At 39.3% G+C, this 20,145-nt stretch overlaps 1 protein-coding gene across 3 annotated transcripts in view; it reads right to left on the bottom strand.

The window, feature by feature from the left end:
* Nucleotides 1–20,145, bottom strand: part of RPGRIP1L (RPGRIP1 like) — a 98,147-nt gene that overhangs the window by 36,026 nt on the left and 41,976 nt on the right. For all 3 annotated transcript variants that reach the window (XR_014774499.1, XM_084756993.1, XM_084756994.1), the window contains exons 15-21: nucleotides 17,641–18,093; nucleotides 14,429–14,580; nucleotides 11,622–12,000; nucleotides 3,211–3,398; nucleotides 2,990–3,073; nucleotides 2,554–2,658; nucleotides 1,593–1,746 (exon numbers count right to left, since the gene is read on the bottom strand). Coding sequence is in view for 2 of the 3 variants with exons in the window: in XM_084756993.1 (XP_084613119.1) it covers nucleotides 1,593–1,746; nucleotides 2,554–2,658; nucleotides 2,990–3,073; nucleotides 3,211–3,398; nucleotides 11,622–12,000; nucleotides 14,429–14,580; nucleotides 17,641–18,093 (1,515 nt within the window). In the remaining variant the exon portion in view is untranslated. The remainder of the gene's footprint in view (nucleotides 1–1,592; nucleotides 1,747–2,553; nucleotides 2,659–2,989; nucleotides 3,074–3,210; nucleotides 3,399–11,621; nucleotides 12,001–14,428; nucleotides 14,581–17,640; nucleotides 18,094–20,145) is intronic.

The following is a 20,145-nucleotide window of genomic DNA, read 5'->3' as shown; positions in this document are numbered from 1 at the left end:
AGCTGCTGAGCTCTGCTGGAGGAGGTCTTGTGTTCCAGGCCATCCTTGGACTATTTACCTTTGAAATTAGTAGGGAATACCAGTTTGCATTCCCACCAGCAATGAAGGAGTGTTCCTCTCTCTCCACATCCTCGCTTTGGAAATCTATCTGGAGCTATATCAGAAAACTGGGAATAGGGCTTCCTCAAGAGCCAGCTATTCCGCTCCTTGGAATATACCCAGAAGATGCTCCAGCACACAACAAGAACATTTGCTCAACCATGTTCATAGCAGCCTTATTCATAATAGCTAGAACATGGAAACAGCCTAAGTGTCCCTCAGTAGAAGAATGGATAAAGAAACTGTGGTACATTTACACTATGGAATACTACTCAGCTATTAAAAGCAAGGAATTCCCAAAATTTGTGGACAAATGGATTGAACTAGAAATGATCATAATGAGTGAGTTAACCCAGAAGCAGAAAGAGTCAAATGGTATATACTCACTTATATTTGGACACTAGCCCAAGGGGCATGTCCCATGAAAGCCTTCACTTACCAGGAAAGTGGGACAGAGGGGAGGACATCCTATTGGGACTCTAGGTGAGAGGAGCATGGGAGAATGGGGAAATAGAAGGATCCAGAGGGTCCTAGAAACCTACAAGAACATTATGATGGGCAGATCTGGGCCCAGGGGTCCTGTTCAAACTATGGCACCAACCAAAGACAATACGTGTAGTAAACTTTGAAGCCCTACCCAGGTCTAGCCAATGGACAGGACATTCTCCACAATTGAGTGGAGAGTGGGGTCTGACTTTCACATGAACGCTAGTGCCCCATATTTGACCATGTCCCCTGGATGGGGAGGCCTGCTGGCACTCAGAGGAAGGACAGCAGGCTACCAAGAAGAGACTTGATACCCTATGAGCATATACAGGGGGAGGAGGTCCCCCTCAGTCACAGTCATAGGGGAGGGGAGTAAGGGGAAAATGGGAGGGAAGAAGGAATGGGAGGATACAAGGGATGGGATAACAATTGAGATGTAATATGAATAAATTAATAAAATGTATTTAAAAAATCTCACACACACACACACACACACACACACACACACACACACACACACACACACACACACACAAAGAAAGAAGTAGGGAAGTCCCTACTGAGAAACACCTGGAAGGTTAAGGAAATCCTTTCAGAGAGCTACTCAGTAATAGGAAGTTCTTACAGAGAGCTATTCAGGCTATTGTGTTCTTCTTGCCTTGGGAGCTGGGGAGAGAGGGATCAGAATAGATCCTACTGACCTTACTATATAAAGTCTTACTCGTCCGCATTAAAGAAGAATCTTGATCAGAAATTTCCTGACTTGATTTGTTATTTCTCACATCTCTGTATCCTACTTTCAATCCCCACTCCCTCTTTCAGGTGAACCCTCATTTGATTTTTCCTGCGGGCCGGGACACGACCACCTCTCACCACCACTTCTGTCAAGAGGCGGGTATCACAAGGTGGGCTCACTACTGAACTATGTGTAGTATATGGCATGGATGCTCTCACAGACAAAGCAAGGCAGAGTCAGGTGAACAGCAACAGTTTAAACACAGAGTCACCTTCTGGCTCCAGTTCTTCTGTTATTTCTGTTTCATCTTCAGAGGAAGCCACACTTTGTGATGCAAGCTGACCCTCAGATAGGAAAGAGATGTCATTGTCTTTTCCTTGTTGCATTTTCTCCATGTTTTCTTCTACCTCAGCCACACTGCTTTCCTGTGAAACATGGAGAGGAGAAACACATTGCTGTAGTTATTACTGCCTGGGTTACATTTTATAGCATTCTTGCTGGAGCACCTGAATAATAAAATGTACACTGAGACTTGAGTGCACAGACATCCAGTCGGACAGTCTCTCATGCGGATCATCCCAACACTCAGGAGGCCAGCATGGGTGTACAAGGAGAAGTGAGTTCAAAGCTAGTCTGAGCTACAAGTGAGCTTGTCTCTAAACCACCACCTCCTCCTCTACCAGCTCCACCACTTCTTGCTCCACAATTAGCATTGTCACTGAAAACAATAAAACACACAGAGATATGCTACATAGCTATTTGACTCATTTAAAAAAGTCATTTAGATTGTATGGATGAAAACACACAGGTCAATACAATGCAAGTATACACTAAGAATGAAGGCCATAGGTTAGCCTGATGTGGTAGTGCATGTCTGTAACACCATCACATGAAAGCAGAGGCTTGTGGATGTGGAATTCCAGGTCATCCACAGCTACACAGTGACTTTGAGACCAGCCTGGCATACATAAAATCATGTCTCAACAAAACTAAATAAAACAATAAAGATGTGTCAATCTCAAATGACCTTTATATTGATTTTAGTCTATATGCTTATATTCTCTGTCAATACATGGGCAACTATATCTGTTATACTTATTATTTTAAAAATCTAACATAAAAAGTCATATATAGGAGTAGGAAAGATACAATGATCTCATGAATCAGGTCTAGACAAAGGTTTTAAAGTCCCCAAACAAACTTTTCAAAATAATTTTAATACAAAGGCATACCTTGGAGGTGTATGTATCAGCTGGCGTACTGTTTTCCGTCTCTGGTGTATGTGCCACTTCTGGGAAACTGTCCTTTGTATCGTTAGGAGGAGGAGGAGAAGTCTCCTTGAATTAATGGAAAAAACCCATGTATGTTATTTTGTATTCATATAGAGCAGTCTTAGGAAGATACATGTTTGGCTGTGTAAAATAAAAAACAATGTGAGGGAAGGGACAGCATTTATAAACTTCTTTGAGGGCTGTTGTGTAAATGGAAGCAGAAGACACTGTGGGAAGCTGGGAAGGGCTGCAGGGTGATGGAAGGCATGTCGGCTACCATGGTGAAGACACGCTGCGCTTCCTGTCTTGGCTATGTCAGGAAGGGACAGTGTAGCCTATACTCTCAAGTATTTGCTACAGGAGAGGGAAGTAGGTATTTAGAGTATTTATTACTTACAGGACTCAGGTGCGGCACGGTATCCACAAAAGAGACCTTTTTGTCCACAAGTGTTAAACGTTGCCTTGGTTTAGGTTTTGGCGCCTAAGATAAAGTGATATGTCAGACATGATGATCATTGCATTTTAGAGGAGGCTTCAGTTAGTTTTTGGTAGAATTATATGGCTATTAAGCTTATATTGCAAGTATTTTACTTGAAATCGAAAGTCACCATCACTCACAACTGATGTAAGGGCTGAGGATGTTGGAGGTAGTCTCTGCACAGCCTCTGGCTCTTCTCTGCATATGAATTTCCCTAGGTCTTCAGTACTTATTGATCCACTTGGTGGAAGGTAGGTGAATTTCCATTTCAATATAACTTGGATGGTTCCTGCAGCATGCTTTTCATTATCCATTAACTCAAATATCCCTGCAAATTATGAAATCATCTTCTCAATGCCAGAGTGAAGCTTTGTTACTGTAGGGATTACAGCCGCGCGCAGGGAGCCTGAAGGCCACTAGAGCCAAGGCAGCAGGGAGCCTCATCATGGATCCTCACCTCTCCAAACCCAGTCTCCAAGTCCTATCCCAAGCTCTGCAGCGGCACATCTACTGTGGTCTCCCCTTCCTTCCTGTCCCCTGACCCCCAGGCCAGGGAAGCAGGTAGGCTGACTGCAGATCTTCCCCTGCCCTCCTCTCCTCCAAATCCAATCCTCCTTTGGCACCCTTGGCTGTGTGGCGGCCTACCTGCTGCAGCCTTGCCCCCTATCTGCCCACACAGAGGAAACACACAGATCTTCCCCTCCAAACTTTCTTCACCCCACTCACTGCTTTATCCCGGCCTCTAGAGCCAGCAGGCGGTCTCTGGGAACCTAGAGGTCAGTCTTTTTTTTTTTTTTTCATTTTTTTCACCTTTATTAATTTATTCTTGTTACATCTCAATGGTTATCCCATCCCTTGTATCCTCCCATTCTTCCCTCCCTCCCATTTTCCCCTTATTCCCCTCCCCTATGACTGTTCCTGAGGGGGATTACCTCCCCCTGTATATGTTCATAGGGTATCAAGTCTCTTCTTGGTACCCTGCTATCCTTCCTCTGAGTACCACCAGGTCTCCCCCTCCAGGGGACATGGTCAAAGGTGAGGCACCAGAGTATGTGAGAAAGTAATATCCCACTCTCCACTCTACTGTGGAGAATGTTCTGTCCATTGGCTAGAGGTCAGTCTTGCCAGGAAAGCAGGTAGGCTAACTGGATCTTCACCCCTCCCTTCTCTCCTCCCAACCAATCTCCTCTAACTTCCGCTCTAACCCTGTTATCCCCACCCCCAATCCCAGCAGGTTTTCTCTGGGAACCTGTGAGCCAAGCCTGACAGAGAATCAAGTCAGGAAAGCAGGTAGACTAAATGCAGATTTTCACTCTCTCTCCTCTCCTCCATATCCATCTCCCAGTCTCATCCCCAGCTCTGTAGAAAACTACCTAATGTGGCTTCTCCCCTGCCCTCTCTCCCCCTATTCCCAGAGGACTAAGCAGATTCTGGAGGAACACCCTGCTTTCCTCCCTCCTATGGACCTTCTTAGCTCTTACTCCTATAGAACAGAAGGAAGAATATTAAAAGCAACAAGGGACAAAGAACAAGTAACATATAAAGGCAGACCTCTTAGAATTATGCCTGACTTCCCAGTGGAGATTCTAAAAGCCAGAAGGGCCTGAACAGATGTGCTAAAGGCTCTTAAGAGACCACAATGCCAGTCCAAATTACTATACCCAGCAAAATTTTCAATCATCATAGATGGAATAAATGAGACATTTCATGATAAAGCAAAATTTAAGCAATATCTATTTACAAATCTGTAGAGAAGTTCTCTTTAGGTTAACTATGTCAAAGAAAACACAAGAAATAAATAATCCCAGACCAGTAAAGACAAAAGAAGGGACACACACACACACACACACACACACACACACACACACACACACACACACGACAACAACAACATCATCAACAAAAATAACAGAAATATACAATCATTGGTCACTGGTATATTTCAACATCAATGGTACGAAATCCCCCAGTAAATAGTCAGAGACTAACAAAATGAATGCAAAAAACAGGATCCATACTTCTGATGACCAAGAAACACATCTTATTAAGGATAGACATAATTTCAGGGCAAAGGGTTGGGAAAAGGTATTCTAAGCAAGCGGACCTAAGAAACAAGGTGATGTAGCCATTTTAATATCTGACAAAATAGAATTCAATCAAAAAATTAATCAGAATAAATAGGGAAAGACATTAAATACTTATCAAAGGAAAAATCCACCAAGAGGAAGTTGTAATTCTTAACATCTGTGCACCAAACACAAGGACATTCAAAGTCATAAGAGAAACACTATTATAGGTTAAGCCACACATTGACCCTCACACTTTTATAGTGGGAGACTTAAATATACTATTCTCACCAATACACAGATCATCCATACAAAAACTAAACAGAAATTTTGGTGTTAACAGTTATAAACCAAATGGAACTAACAGATATTTACAGAATATGTCAACCAAACACAAAAGAATATACTGTCTTCTCAGCATCTCATGGAACTTTCTCCAAAACTGACTATATATTTGCACATAAATCAAATCTCAACAAATACAGCAAAGTTGAAATAACACTGCATCCTGTCTGAAACTATGGATTAAAGTTATATATCATCAACAACAGATAGCTAAAAACTCATGGAAACAAACAACTCATTACTGAATGAAAAATGGGTTGACAGAAATTAAGAAACTAAATCTTTCTAGAATTGAATGAAAATGAATACACAACATAGCTATGGTGTTAAGTGCCTACAAAAAGATCAGATCTCATATTAGTAACTTTACAGCATATGAAAGCTCTAGAACAAAAGAAAAAAATCACACCCAAAAGGAGTGGATAGCAAATATAATCAAACTCAGGGCTGAAATCAATAAAATAGAAAAACAAACAAGCAAAGAATCAATGAAACAAAGAGTTGTTTCTCTGGGAAAATCATTAAGATTCACAAACTCTTATCTAAATTACCTAAAAGGCAGAGAGAGAATATCCAAGTCAACAAAATCAGAAATGAGAAGGGGCTATAAGAGCAGGCGCTGGGGCTGGAGACATGGCTCAGTGGTTAAGAGCACTGTCTGCTCTTCCAAAGGACCCGGGTTCAATTCCCAGCCACCATATGGTAGCTCACAACTGTCTGCAATTCCAGTTCCAATGGCTCTGACACCTTCATGCTAAAATAAAATTAAATACATTATTTAAGAGCAGGCGCTGGTGACCTATGGAGAATCTTAAGGATATACTTGAAAACAACAGGCCACTACCAACCTCGAAATCCAAAAGAAATGGGCACTTTTTTTTGATACTACTACTTACTAAAATTAAAGCAGTGTCAGATAATTTCAACAGGCCTATGGCCCTTAGTGAAATAGAGGCAGTAATTAAAAGTCTTGCAACCAAAATAAGCCCAGAGCTAGATGGTTTTACCACAGAATTCTACCAGACTTTCAAAGAAGCATTAATGCCAACACTCTTCAAACTATTCTACAAAGTATAAGCAGAAGGAACATTGCCCAATTTGTTTTACAAGACCAAAGTTACCCTGATATCCAAACCACATAAAGACACAATAAAGAGAATTACAGACCAATTTCCTTTTTTAACATAGATGCAAAAAATTCTCAATAAAATAATTGCAAACCAAATCCAAGAACACATCAAAAAGATTATCCATCGTGATCAAGGATACTTCATCTCAGAGATTCAGGGATGGTTCAACATACAAAAATTGATAAAGGTAATACACCACCTAAACAAACTGAAAGAGAAAAAACCCCACAGGATCACATCATTAGATGTGGGGGAAAAAAACCTTTGACAAAAATACAACACCCCCTTTATAATAAATGGAGAGAAACTCAAAGCAATTCAAGTAAAACGAGGTAAAAGATAAGGTTTTTCACTCTCCATACCTATTCAATATAGTACTTAAAGTCTTACTAGAACAATAAGAAAACTGAAGGTAAGCAATGGGACACAGATTGGAAAGTTAGAGGCAGGTGGTGGTGGTGCATGCCTTTAATCCCAGCACTTGGGAGGCAGAGGCAGGAGGCTGCCTTTGAGTTTGAGGCCAGCCTGGTCTACAGAGAGAGTTCCAGGACAGCTAGAGCTATTACACAGAGAAACCCTGTCTCAACAAACCAACAAACAAAAAACCCCAAAACAAACCAAAAAAAGCAAAGAAATTAGAAAATTAAAGAATATCTTTATTTGCAGATGATACGATTGTATAAATAAATGACTCTAAAAATCCCCCTGGAGAACACCTATAACTAATAAGACCTTCAGCAAATCAGCCGGATGCCAAACTAACTCATAAGATCAAAGCCCTCCTATATATGACAAGTGAAATGAGAGAGAAATCAGGGAGACAACACCTTTAATGATAGCTTCAAATAATATAAAATATCCTGGGGTGACTCTAACCAAACAAGTGAAAGACTTATATAATGAAAACCTTAGGACACTGAAGGAAGAAACTGAAAAAGGCAGCAGATGGAAAGATCTCCTGTGCTCACAGTTTTATAAAGTAGAAATGACCATCCTACCAAAAGCAATGTACAGATTCAATGCAATCCCTATCAGAATTCCAAAAAAATTCATCACAGAAATTGAAAAAAACAATTTTCAGTTTCATATGGAAACACAGATATACAAACTCAGGATAGCTAAAACAACCCAGAATAAGAATAATAAAAAACCTGCTGGTGGTATCACCATCCCAGATTTCAAGCTGTACTTCAGAGCTACAGTAATACTAACAGCATTGTATTGGCACAAAAACAGACATGCCAATCAATAAAATTGGATGGAAGACCCAGATATAAGTCGAAACACCTATGGATAGCTGATTTTTGAAAAGAAAAATCCAAAAACACACTAGGAAAAACGCAGCATCTTGAGCAAATGTTGCCCGTCAAACTGGATATCTGCATCTTGAATACTGCAAATTGATCCACATTTATCACCATGCATAAAGCTCAACTCCAAATGGATCAAGGTTCTCAACATAAGACCAGACACCCTGGATCTGACAGTGAGAATACTCTTAAACTCATTGGCACAGGGAAAGACTTTCTGAACAGAACAGTAACAGCACAGGCTCTAAGAGCAACAACTAATAAACGGCATGGCCTCGAAGAAACAAGAAAGCTTCTGCATGGCAAAGGACAACATCATTAAAGTAAAGTAGCAGGGTACAGAACAGCATTTTTAAGAACCAGTTTCACATCTGACAGAGGGCTTATATCTAAAATATATACAGAAATAAAAAATACTGGACATCAAGAAAACAACCCAATTAAAAAATGGGGCACAGAACTAAAACAGAATTCTCAAAGGGTGCAACACAACTGGCCAAGACACACTTTAAAATGTTCAATATCTTTAGTCATCAGAAAAATGCGAGTTAAAACGACTTAAAGATTTCATCTTATACCAGTCAGGATCACCAAAATCAATAAAGTGAATGATAGCTCATGTTGTCAAGGGTGTTGGGAAAGGGAACACCTATTCATTGCTCAAGGGGGTTCAAACTTGTTTAAACTGCTATGGAAATCAGTGTGGTAGATCCTTAAGGGGCTGGGCCAGGATCTAGCTATACCACTCCTGGGTATATACCCAAAGCACTCTACATCCTATCATAGAGAGACGTGTTCATCCATGTTTATTGCTGCTCTACTCAAAGCAAGAAATTGGAAATAGCTTTGATGTTCATCAACAGATAAATGGATAATGCCAATGTAATACATTTACACAATGGAATATTACTAAGCGGTTAAGCCAAAATTATAAAAAAAAATTCAGGTAAATGGATAGTTAAAAAACGAAACGCTCCAACAATTCTGAGGTAATCCAGACCCCAAGACAAAATTTGTTTGCTTTTTCTTATATGTGCATACTAGTTTCTAAGCCTTTAATAGGTATGCTATAACTTATATAACCACAGAGGTTATGCATCATGTCCCAAGTGAGGGACTTGAGGAGAAGGGAGGATCTCTCAAGGAAGAGGAAATAGATTATTAATTTTGAAGAGACAGGAGGGAGATGTTAGTGGAAGGATTAAGTGGGAGAGGGGGTGGGTGACAAAGGTAAGAAAGGGAGTATGGGGAGGGAAAACTAACATTAGGCTATTTGAGAGGGTCATATGGAAATCTACTCCTTTAGAAGCATCTTAAAATATAAACGTATTTGAAAGAGATATAAATGGAGTCACCATATAAAGGGGGAGACAGTGCCACAACTAGATGTCTTTAGCCACCAATTGAAGTATCCAGTTCCAGAAAGGGGTTATATCTAGTTGAATAGTTGGCCAAAGGGCCCCATGGAAACCCACAAACATTCTAGGCTATTTCCGGGTTATTGGTCACTCTCCACAACCTGCACAGGCTCAAACCTGATGTGCTCACAGTGCTGAAAGGGAAAGTGGACACAGGCTCCCACTCCTAACTCACAACTTAAATGCAACTGACACCTGCTTGAAAAGGAAAAATTGGATTTCTCCAATGGAGTTTCACTGGGTATATTAACCATACTTAAGGGCAGGCTGTGTGCCCAATCGTAGATGGCCAACACTAAACAAACTTCATGCTATTTTTTGTCTGAATTGCTTTGTTTGGGAATTTTTGTTTTTGTCTTATTCGTCTTTTGTGTGTATATTATGGTGTCCAATTTTGTGTTTTTTTATGGGTTTTGTTTGTTTTATAGGTTTGTGTGTTTTTTCTTAATTTCTTTTTGTTTGCTTTCTAAAGAGAGAGAAAGTAAGGGCATGGTGTTGGGTGGAAGGATCTTGGAGGAGTCAAGGGAAAGGAAAGTATGATTTGAATGTATTTTATGAAAAAGTTTTCAATAAAAATGTTTAAGAAAAAAGTAAAACTTATGACAATGACCTATCAAATAGAAACAGTAAAGAGAATCTATCTTTCATCTATGTGTCTGTCTGTCTGAAATGGTGTTAGAGTGTCAGCAAGTGATAGAGTGCTTGCTTTTGTGAGCCTCTGGAGACCTAGCACTGGGAGTGGAAGTAGAGGATGATGGAGAAGAGAATAAAAAGTAGTACCAGAAATGACGGAGCCGAAAAGAACAGTGCAGTGGAATACATCTAACAGTGGGCTCAGCAGGAGAGGTAAAGGGGCACAGGAAATAATCCAGTGGACTTGAAGATACAACAGTAAAACTATCAAATGTAAATGATGAGAAGAAAGGGGAACCAAGCCAGAGAGACCTGCGGTGTGTTATTAAATATACCGACCTGAGTGTCAGGAGAAACTAATAACCAAAGAAGAAATGATGGAGAACTTTCCAAATCAGATGTGTAGCATTGTACTACATATATTGGAAGCCCAATAAGCTACAAGCAGGAGAGACACAAGAGGAAATACATCTACACACAAAATATTGAGAACTTCAAGCAAAGCCTTAAAAGCAGCATCATGTTTATGTGACTTACAGTCAGGTCCACAGGAGGCTTCTTAGAAAGAATGGCTTTCCCATAGCCACTGGGTTGATGGACTGCATGTGTTAGAAGGATAGCAAACCAAACCAAAACCCAACCACCAAACTACCAGACAACAAGGCTATCCCTCAAAAAATTCAAAACAAAGTAAGAATACTCCAAGATAAAAATTACTGAAACTATTTGCTGGCAGTAGACCTGATTTATAGCACATATCAAATAAGTTTTCTTCAGGCTGAAAGAAAAAGACACATGACGCTAACTCAAGTCCATGCATCTGAGGGGCCAAAGGGTAACTGCATACATAGTTTAAAAAGACCATGCAAATATCTTTTCTCTTCTCCTCTTAAATGTTTAAAAGGTAATTATATAAGCCAATGATTATAAATTATATTGTTGGGTTCATAACCCTCAAGATAAGATATATCATAAAAGATTGAGGCAGAGCTGCATGGAACAAGGAAATGACCTGATGGTAAGGACATACATCAGAGTGAAAATGAAGTCAATCTATAGGAATAAAAAGTAAGTATATAGGTAAATAGCAAGAGCCCTATAACTACAGTTTCTCTTTCCTCTTAACTTCAGCACAGGATTTCAGAGAGCAATTATAACACCTCACTCTTGTTTTAATGTATATATAGGCAAAGGTGGTGGGGGAGGGAGGAACGACAAGACAGTAATGGAGAAGAGAGGCGAATATAATCACAGTCTGTAATATGCATGTATGAGAACGTCATAATACAACCCATTATTTTGTGCAATTAATATATACCAATAAAAAAGACAAAATATGGGCATACTATGTACATATATATGGCAGTAACACCACAAAGGAAGAAAGAGAGAATGAAACAACATTAGACTTTTTATACTTTAATGTAATTAAGTTAGCATTGCTTTTAAGTACACCATAAATGCCCTCAAGCATCCCAAGTGCTATAATTTCAAGCAAAGAAATAACTAAAAATATAAACAGTATTATAGACCTGTACAAATATTGTTTAAGGTTAGGAATATTAGTTACTGATGAATCATATCTGTAACACTAACTTATACTTTAGGTTTGTCTTTACAATTTTGTAGAATCAAGAACATACTCTTACCTGAGATACACCTGTCATGTGCCAGGGAAATCAGAGGCACATTGACTTTTCCTATGTAAATATTCTCCTGGGTATCACTATCATCAAACACATAAAAACTCAGAGACTCTGACTTAAGGTATCGATCCAAATCCATACTCATTGGCACTGGGAAACACATATGGTCATCGAATTGTGGATCGTTGCTACTGGGAATGATGGCTGTATCATGGTCTGGAAAATCAAAAAACTTGTACACAACATATGCATGTGGCTGCAGGTGGCTTGCTCGGGATTGGAGGTTGCTGCAACATCTTACTGTAATGTGAAGTTCATTTAAGTTGCCATCTGTGGAATCTGTTGAACTGATCTGAGCAGTTGTGGGTGCTTGCTGACTCAACTGGAAAAACATACAGATTTATATTATAGAAAAAATACAATTAAAAGATAATTACTAGCTGCCAACCTTCAAACAAAATTTTGTAAATGGACAAAACTACATACTTTCATATAAAGGTCATTTACTCAGGAAAAAGATTTGTATTAAAAGCTAACATGCTTTAGAACGGTACAATGAAAGACCAAGCACGTGTGAGAATATACATCCTGTGCTGTTGGCAACAAACATGGATGACCAATATTTGTAGAAATTGGTCCCAATATCAGATAAACCCAAGAAAAAAAGCTAAGGTGATATTCTTTAATTCTGCTGAATTACTGAAGAGCCAAGGCAGTGATGGGTCTGAAGAATGTCCTAACTAACGGAGACTCACCTGCTCACCAGAGTGTGTTCTGAGATAAGCCTGAAAGGGTAAAACGCTGGATTGGGAGGGCATTCCTGAAGAGACAAGCAAAGGCACTGTGCAGAGCTGGAAACTATTCCATGTCCCTCTTGGGAACACCACTAAGCACACCAGATGTTAGAAAACATTTTAGTAAGTGATAACTTTTATAGCTGTTGTGATAGAGATGAAGAAAATGCTAGTGTTCCTGTGCCTCACTTAGCTTAGCATTGGAGAGCTTTCTACCTTGCCCCTTCTGCAGTCTGGACTGTGCAAGAGACACTGGCAACAATGCCCCTGTGGCGACCTCCGCTGGTGTGCAGTAAGAAACAAGAGCAGGTACAATACAGCTTGCACTCAACCAAGGAAAGGCCAGTGGAATGATTTTTAAAGTACTCCCTCTCCCTACCTCTGCTCCCTCAATCAAGCAATTAAAGCAGAAAACCAAGAAAACACTAACTCTCATCTCTGTAACAGATCCTTTCAAGGTGTGCTATGAAGAATAATCCATGAAGGTGATCTCTGGAAAGCAGGTGTCATGTCCCTTTTGGTTTGAGAATCTACATTTACACATGTCTTTAAAGCTAAAGCCAAAGAAAACAATACACCTCGAATAAGTAACAAAGAAGACCATTTCACATAACAGTACAGGGATACTTCATGGATCTGTACAACAGAAATAGGGTTGGTCCCCGGCAAGCTTGTATGATTGGGAAAACACTAGAATTTACCATTTGTTCTCCATTTTTCTCTGAATATCAGCACATTATTCTCTCTTCAGATTCTTTGTATATGTCATCTTGCAGGCAAACATGATGGAAGATGGCTGTAGACAGCTCCCACCTTTACATGCGCTAGGCATGAAGAGTCTTGCTCTCACTTGCTCTCAGAAGGCCACAGGGATCGTCCTAAATGATAACTGGGTGGACTACTAGAGGAAATGGGATCACCTAACATGAACCGGGCCCCCAGGGCCCAGACCATTGACTCCAAGGAAAGAAGACAGATAATTATGGCTGCACATATCTTTCAACGTGCTTCTACCATGCTCAGTCCAAGTCATTCACATCTTTTGTTTTCTTTTGATATTCATGTTATATATAAGAGGCCATCAACTCCAGAATTCTATTAAACTTGATTTAGTGCATTTACTAGTTCATGGAACCAATTGAATTGTGCTATTAAGACTCACTGAAATACAGTTTGAGTAATGGAGAGCTGCATTTAAACTTCTGGTTTTCAGTAATAAAATATTAATTTTATATTCTACTTTGCATTTCAAAAATCTAATGATAGGGAACAGTTTGAAAGAAGAATAGAGAGTAATATAGTTATTTCTTTAACAGTATAAATCATTAATTGAAGGTCTCTTGATGTGTGATAACACCACTATAGTTATATTTCCTAAAAGTGTCTTAGGGAGTACAAGGGAATTCTTTCTTATCAATGGATCAGTTCTGTGTCTTGTGGGAGTGGTTTAGTGAATGTCTACAAACAATAAGACTTCAGAGAATGAACGCACAAATGACTGTGTACAAATACTGAGGAAGTCTGAATAAATTGTGGAGCTCAGCTAGTAGTACATAGTACCAATTTCTTGTCTTATTTGGTTTTCAGCACTAGGGAGTGAACCAAGAGCCCAGCATCGTACATGCCGGGCAAGTACTCTATCCCAGAACTACATCCGTAGCCCTTTAAAATGTTTTAATTCAGGATCTGGCAAAGTTGCCAAGGCTGGCCTTGAATCTCTAATCTTTGTGCTCCTGTCCCCCAAAGAGCTGGGATACCACTCACACAACCATATTCCCAGTTTGGTTTCTACTTTTCAGGGTTATAACTGTGTAAGATGTTGGAGTTGGAAGAAGGTATACATAGGCCAGCTCTATTGTTCTCACTACTTCTTGAGAGTCTGATTATTTTAAAATAAAAGGTTAAATTAGCTGTTTATGCCTGTAAAAGAAAATAGCTTTAGTTTAAAACATGAGATATAAAGAGATAGTACAGATTCATGTGCTATAAAAAGGTCTTACAGTCAAACAAGCTTACCAATTGCACTTTCTCTGGCTTCTTAAAATTTGATGTTATATATCCTAATGCCTTTGCCCGCTCTCGATAAAGTCGAATTGCTTGATCCATGGGAACTCTTAATCGGAACCAGTATTCTACTGTGCCAAAATCTGGGACGTCTCCTTTAGTTCCTGCACATAATCAATGCATGACCGTTTGTTAAAATAGTCATATAAATGAGACTATATACAAGTAAAATACACTAATGGTACTATATATTAAAGGCATAGACTTCATACAGGGGAAAATAATATGACTTACACAAATGATGTTTGATTGGCAAATAGCAGAGATGAAGAAAAGTTATGTCTGGAGTATGAGTTTCACTGCATGTTAAATATTAAAGAGCCATGTCAAGCTATGATTGAGCTATTTCAATTCGTATCATTTCAATCTTGCAAATGAAGAAAAATCCAAACAGTGGATCAGATACTCCACAGATTCTTATGGATACTATGGTACTTTTCTTTAAACAAGTTGGACTCAATCTTGTCTGACATTTACAATATACAACCTTGAAATTATAAATATGACATTCCACATTCTGATTCAACTTTTAAGGAGGTCTTTGGCATCCTTCTACTTCTTTGGACCACAAGCATATGGAAGAGGTCATAGACATGCCAAATAACAGCACTGTCAATGCACCCTTGTATGGTACTTGCCCTGCACACTCCACTTAGGCAGCTTCTCTTTCTCTACCAAGACTGCTCCATGGCGTCTGAAAGATTTAACAGCTCTAAGCATCTGCTGCAGAGCTGGATGTCCTTACTGCACTGACCACACAGTCTGTCTATTCACCCGTGTGCAGTATGTACACCATATCCACTTCTTAGGATCCACTTCAAGGACACTAAGTTGCCCTTCCTTCTCCTTCAGAGGCCTCTCACTTGGCTTCTGGAGGACCGCATGCTCAAGTTTTCCTGCTGTACACTGGCCACTGTTTTCTTGATTGTTCCTTCTTCCTCTTCCTGAACCCAACAAATGCTGGAGCTTCCCAATGTTCAGGCATTGGTCTCCTCTTCTTTGTCTGGATTTTCTTTAAATGTGGTATTATCTGAACCCAAGGGGTAAATACATCTACAAGCTAATGATTCTCATTTATGGGTCTCCATTCCAGGTTATAGACAATTTACCCAACTGCCTACCTGATACCTCCATTCAGATGTTTAATAGGCAGGCCCATCTTGTCTAACAGAATCTTCCGTTTTCTTCTTTGTATTTGTTCCTGTTTGGGCCTCCCTTGGTGAGTTACAGTATCATTCTCCTACTTGCTCTTGCCAGAAAAATCTGCTTCACATTCAACTGATTGGCAAATAATCTTTTTTTTTTTTTCCTTTTGGAGATAGGGTGTCTAGCTAAGGCTGGCCTCAAACTCATGACCTTGGACTTCTGATCCTTCTGCATCTACCTTCCAAGAACTGGGGTTACAGACCTGCATGCCATGCATTAGGAATCAACCGCAGGGCTTTGTGCATGCTATGCAAGCACGCTACCAACTGAGCTACATCCTCAGCTCAGCAAATCTTGAGGGAAGTGCGAACGGACAGACAGGCTGAAGTTAGTAATGGTCCGGGTAGGGGTTCAAGGTTTTTACTGCCTATTTTTTCCTTGGCTGTTGCCACAGTTTGCGGAGGACCCCAGGGCCCAGACTCGCCTGTAGTTTTCCAGGACCCACTGGATCCTTCCATTTCCTCTTTCTCCCAGGCTTCTCACACCTAAAGTTTCAATAGGATGTCCTCCCCTCTTACCCATTATTCTGGTAGGTACAGTTTTTCATGGGGACGTACACCTTGGGCTAGTGTCTCGATATAAGTGAGTATATACCATTTAGCTCTTTTTGCTTCTGTGTGAACTCACTCATTATGACAATTTCTAGTTCAATCCATTTGTCCACAAATTTTGGAAATTCCTTGTTTTTAATAGCTGAGTAGTATTCCATAGTGTAAATGTACCACAGTTTCTTTATCCATTCTTCTGTTGAGGGACACGTAGGTTGTTTCCAAGTTCTGGCTATTATGAATAAGGCAGCTATGAACATGGTGGACATTCTCCACTGTTGAGTGGAGAAGAAGATCTAACTCTCACACAAACTCTGGTGCCCCATATTTGATCATGTCCCTTGGATGGAGATGCCTGGTGGCACTCAGAGGAAAGATAATAGGTCACCAAGGAGAGACTTGATACCGTATGAGCATATTCAGGGGGAGGAGATCCCCCTCAGACACAGACATAGGGGAGGGGAGTAGGGGGGGAAGTGGGAGGAAGGGAGGGATGGGAGGATACATGGGATGGGCTAACAACTGAGATGTAATATGTATAAATTAATAAAAATGTATTAAAAAAAAAAAAGAAAAAAAAAAAAAAAAAAAAAGAAGTTAGTAATGGTATGTATGGTTCCTTTTCTTACCACCCTTCCCTTGCCTAATAAAACCAGCAGCTGTAGGTACCTTGCACAAGACCTGAACTATATTCAATTACAGACAGCAGGGTGGGTGGAAGTGGGTTTGGTTCATGAGGCCTTACTCCCTCATGAGGAGTTAATGCCAGCTGATTGTTAGCAGGGGAAAGGGTATCATTTTCTTCAGTAGTGTAGTCATTAGTAAACTGTGCATAGTCCAGTAAATTATCCCTTACCCATACTCAACCAAGTAGCCCTAACTACACATCATGAGGGAAAAAAAAGATACCAGTCACTTGCCTAATACAGACACACACACATACACACACACACACACATACACACACACACACAATTTATATATACACACATATATGCATATAACATATATGTATATATTTATATATTATAAGTTTGTGTGTGCGCTTGTCTTCTCTTCTAGGCATAGGCTTTGTCTGCCTTATTCATCAGTAACTACTATTCCTAGAATGCAACAACAGTGTTGACATGTCTTCAGAAGCATCTGAAGAATGTAGTACACTTAACATTTTAATTAAGCAAGAATATCAATATCAAAGTAAACCTTTGACTTTATAAGTTTAATAGCTATTTATAACGGTTGTATTAATAGCTATCTTGCGCCATCACTCATGACACAGAAGATAGTTCAACCTGTCTGAGAGCAGTTTTTTCTGCCCTTACCTAAAATGCCCTTATGTGTGAGATAAGATGCAAATGTAGAATGCCAACCTAGTGATTCAAACATCCAAGAACCATAAACTGTACTTACCAACTAAACCTGCTGTGCAAAATATTCGACCACTTTTTTCTAGAATCTCATGGAATCTTAATTGACATGCTGCAACTGTTTCATAATCTGTGCTGTAGGCTTGGTGGAGCTCCAGAGTGACAGTGTTCTTCTGAATGTACTGCAAAAATAAGTCACTGACATGGACAAGATACTGAGAAGTGAAGTTATATTCTGGGCGAAGGCCTCGCACTATGGGAGTTGTCTGGAGCTCGAAGTCATAGAAAGCATAGGTACAGAAAGTGACAGGCTCTTTATCCCCAGATGCCCGCAGGACTTCAGAAGAAAGCGAGACTTTGCTGATGTGGATTTCAAATAGATTTTCTCCTCGTTCTAGGTGGATGGTTTCATCAAATTCATCAACAGAGTCATCTGGCATGATTTCTGGTTTAAATTTGTACTGCTTAGTGCCATAGGCAATATCTTTTAACTGGGCTGCAAGAAAAGATACAGTTTAGAGACGTTAAAATGCTGACGTACACAAATGCAAACTAGCTTCTGAGGTGACCTAATGTCTGGGTGCTTTCACTGAATATTCTTGATCTGTAACTTCACTGTTATTCTCTGCAAATGATGCTCATTAAAAAATAAATAACAAAATTAAAACTTCAAAATGTATACAACTGTAATTAAGAGAATGAAAATGCAAAGTATTACACCTCTAGTTGTAAGACAGCCTTAGCCAGGAACAGGAAAAAGAAAGGTGAGTCAGAGCTGAGGTCACAGACATGTGCTCCTCTAGGTCGGCTACATGTTATCTTTCCTCTTATGAAGTTAACCTCCCCTTTTTCCTGGATATCATCTTTTTAGCTTAATAAGATATGGAGGTAATGGGCATGTCTGCCATGTTGATTATGATGATGGCTTCATAGTTGTACACATACGCCTAAGCTAAACAAATTTATTCTTTCAATGTGCAGTTAAATGCATGTCAGTTATGTTTTATAAAGCCATTTTTTAAAAAAAGGTTTTGCATCTTTTTGAAGACCTTATCTAAGACCCATTTTACCTTACATATCTATAGAATCACATCTATCTGTTAGACCTAGGATATATATTCATGTGATAAAAATAGACTAGTAACTGACATGACCATGATTTGATCAACTAACAATTAGCTTGTATTACTTAATTATCCTAAACAGCCTGCAATACCACTTTCAAGGTATTGGAAGTAAACCTTGTATTTCATTGAGTTAGATGGGTGCAATACCTCATTTTATAGTAGAAATATATATAAATGTGTGAAGAATAATCTTACATTTGAATTCTATACCAATGAATCAAAATTAAACTTATTTTGTATCAATATACAAAATTCTATATTAATGAATTAAAAATAACCTTATTTGTGAGTAACAATGAAGGTCTTAAGTTGAGGAGTAGATTTAATAATCTACTTTTTGTTCTATCATCCCTGTATATTTCTATATCCCCCTTTCTTTCTTTTCAACCCCTATCTCCATACCTTTAAAAGAAAGATAAAGGAAAAGAGAGACATTCCTGACTCCAACCTAGTTTTTTCTCTGTATAAGACCAGTAATAACTTAGAACCAACTCCCAATGAAAATAACCATCTGTAGCCCAAGAGAGCAAACAGAAACCTACCCAATCCGCTTTAGGGGAAAGGGGGCATTGTTTTCTTAAGGTTTCTTATGGTTGATTTGGGGTGAATAATACCATTGTAGGAGCCCAAATAAAACTGGGAAAAATGATTAAATAAGCCAGGAATAGCATTTGTGGTCCAGTTTCTAAATGTTGAGAAATTCCCGGCTTAATAGGAGTCCTGTATGGGACAGTCTGGGTTTTGCATATTTTTATATGCACAGCCTCCCCTAGAGTTACACTTACATTTCCAGAAGGAATAAAGTGTGTCTCCATCTGCTCCTCCAAGACACTCCTGCTCACCTCTCTGTGAAACTCCCCTTCAAAATGCACCAGGAAGCAGTTCAGCTCTAGAGTGGGCACTGTCAGGCCTTCTGTTAGCTCTTTTCTTTTTTAGGATGACAAGCACTCTCCTTTTTAAACTATTGCCCTATTTGGCTTTTATGTCACTGTCCCCCTCCTTCTCTTACTTTTCTTTTTCATCTTTTAGGGTTTTTTTTTTCTGTTAGTTTGCTGGATTCTACAAGGCCAAGTACTAGCCTCTTTCATGCACGCTATCTTCAGTACTTGTGTCAAATAGCTACCTCATCAGCAACCTTATACTCTTAAAAGTTATTGAGGATCCCCAAAGTCTTTGATAACAATTTATACTTATTTATCATACTGAAAATATGTAAATATTTTAATAACAACAATAACCTATGCATGTTAATATAAATCATAGTATTTAGTTTTCAAAGTTGTAATTTCCGAAAAATGTAAGAAGTGACATTATTTTAATCCTTTCAAGTTAAAAAAGAGTTTTTAAAAAACATTTTTATAAATGTCTTTAGGGTCTGACTTAATAGAAAACAGCTGGAATATGGATCTGGCTGTGTGTAA

This window comes from Acomys minous (genome assembly GCF_964271855.1).
Source record: "Acomys minous genome assembly, chromosome: 14".
In the NCBI taxonomy this organism is placed as follows: domain Eukaryota; kingdom Metazoa; phylum Chordata; class Mammalia; order Rodentia; family Muridae; genus Acomys; species Acomys minous.
The sequence above is the reverse complement of the archived record's forward strand: the minus strand, read 5'-3'. Positions and strand labels throughout refer to the sequence as shown.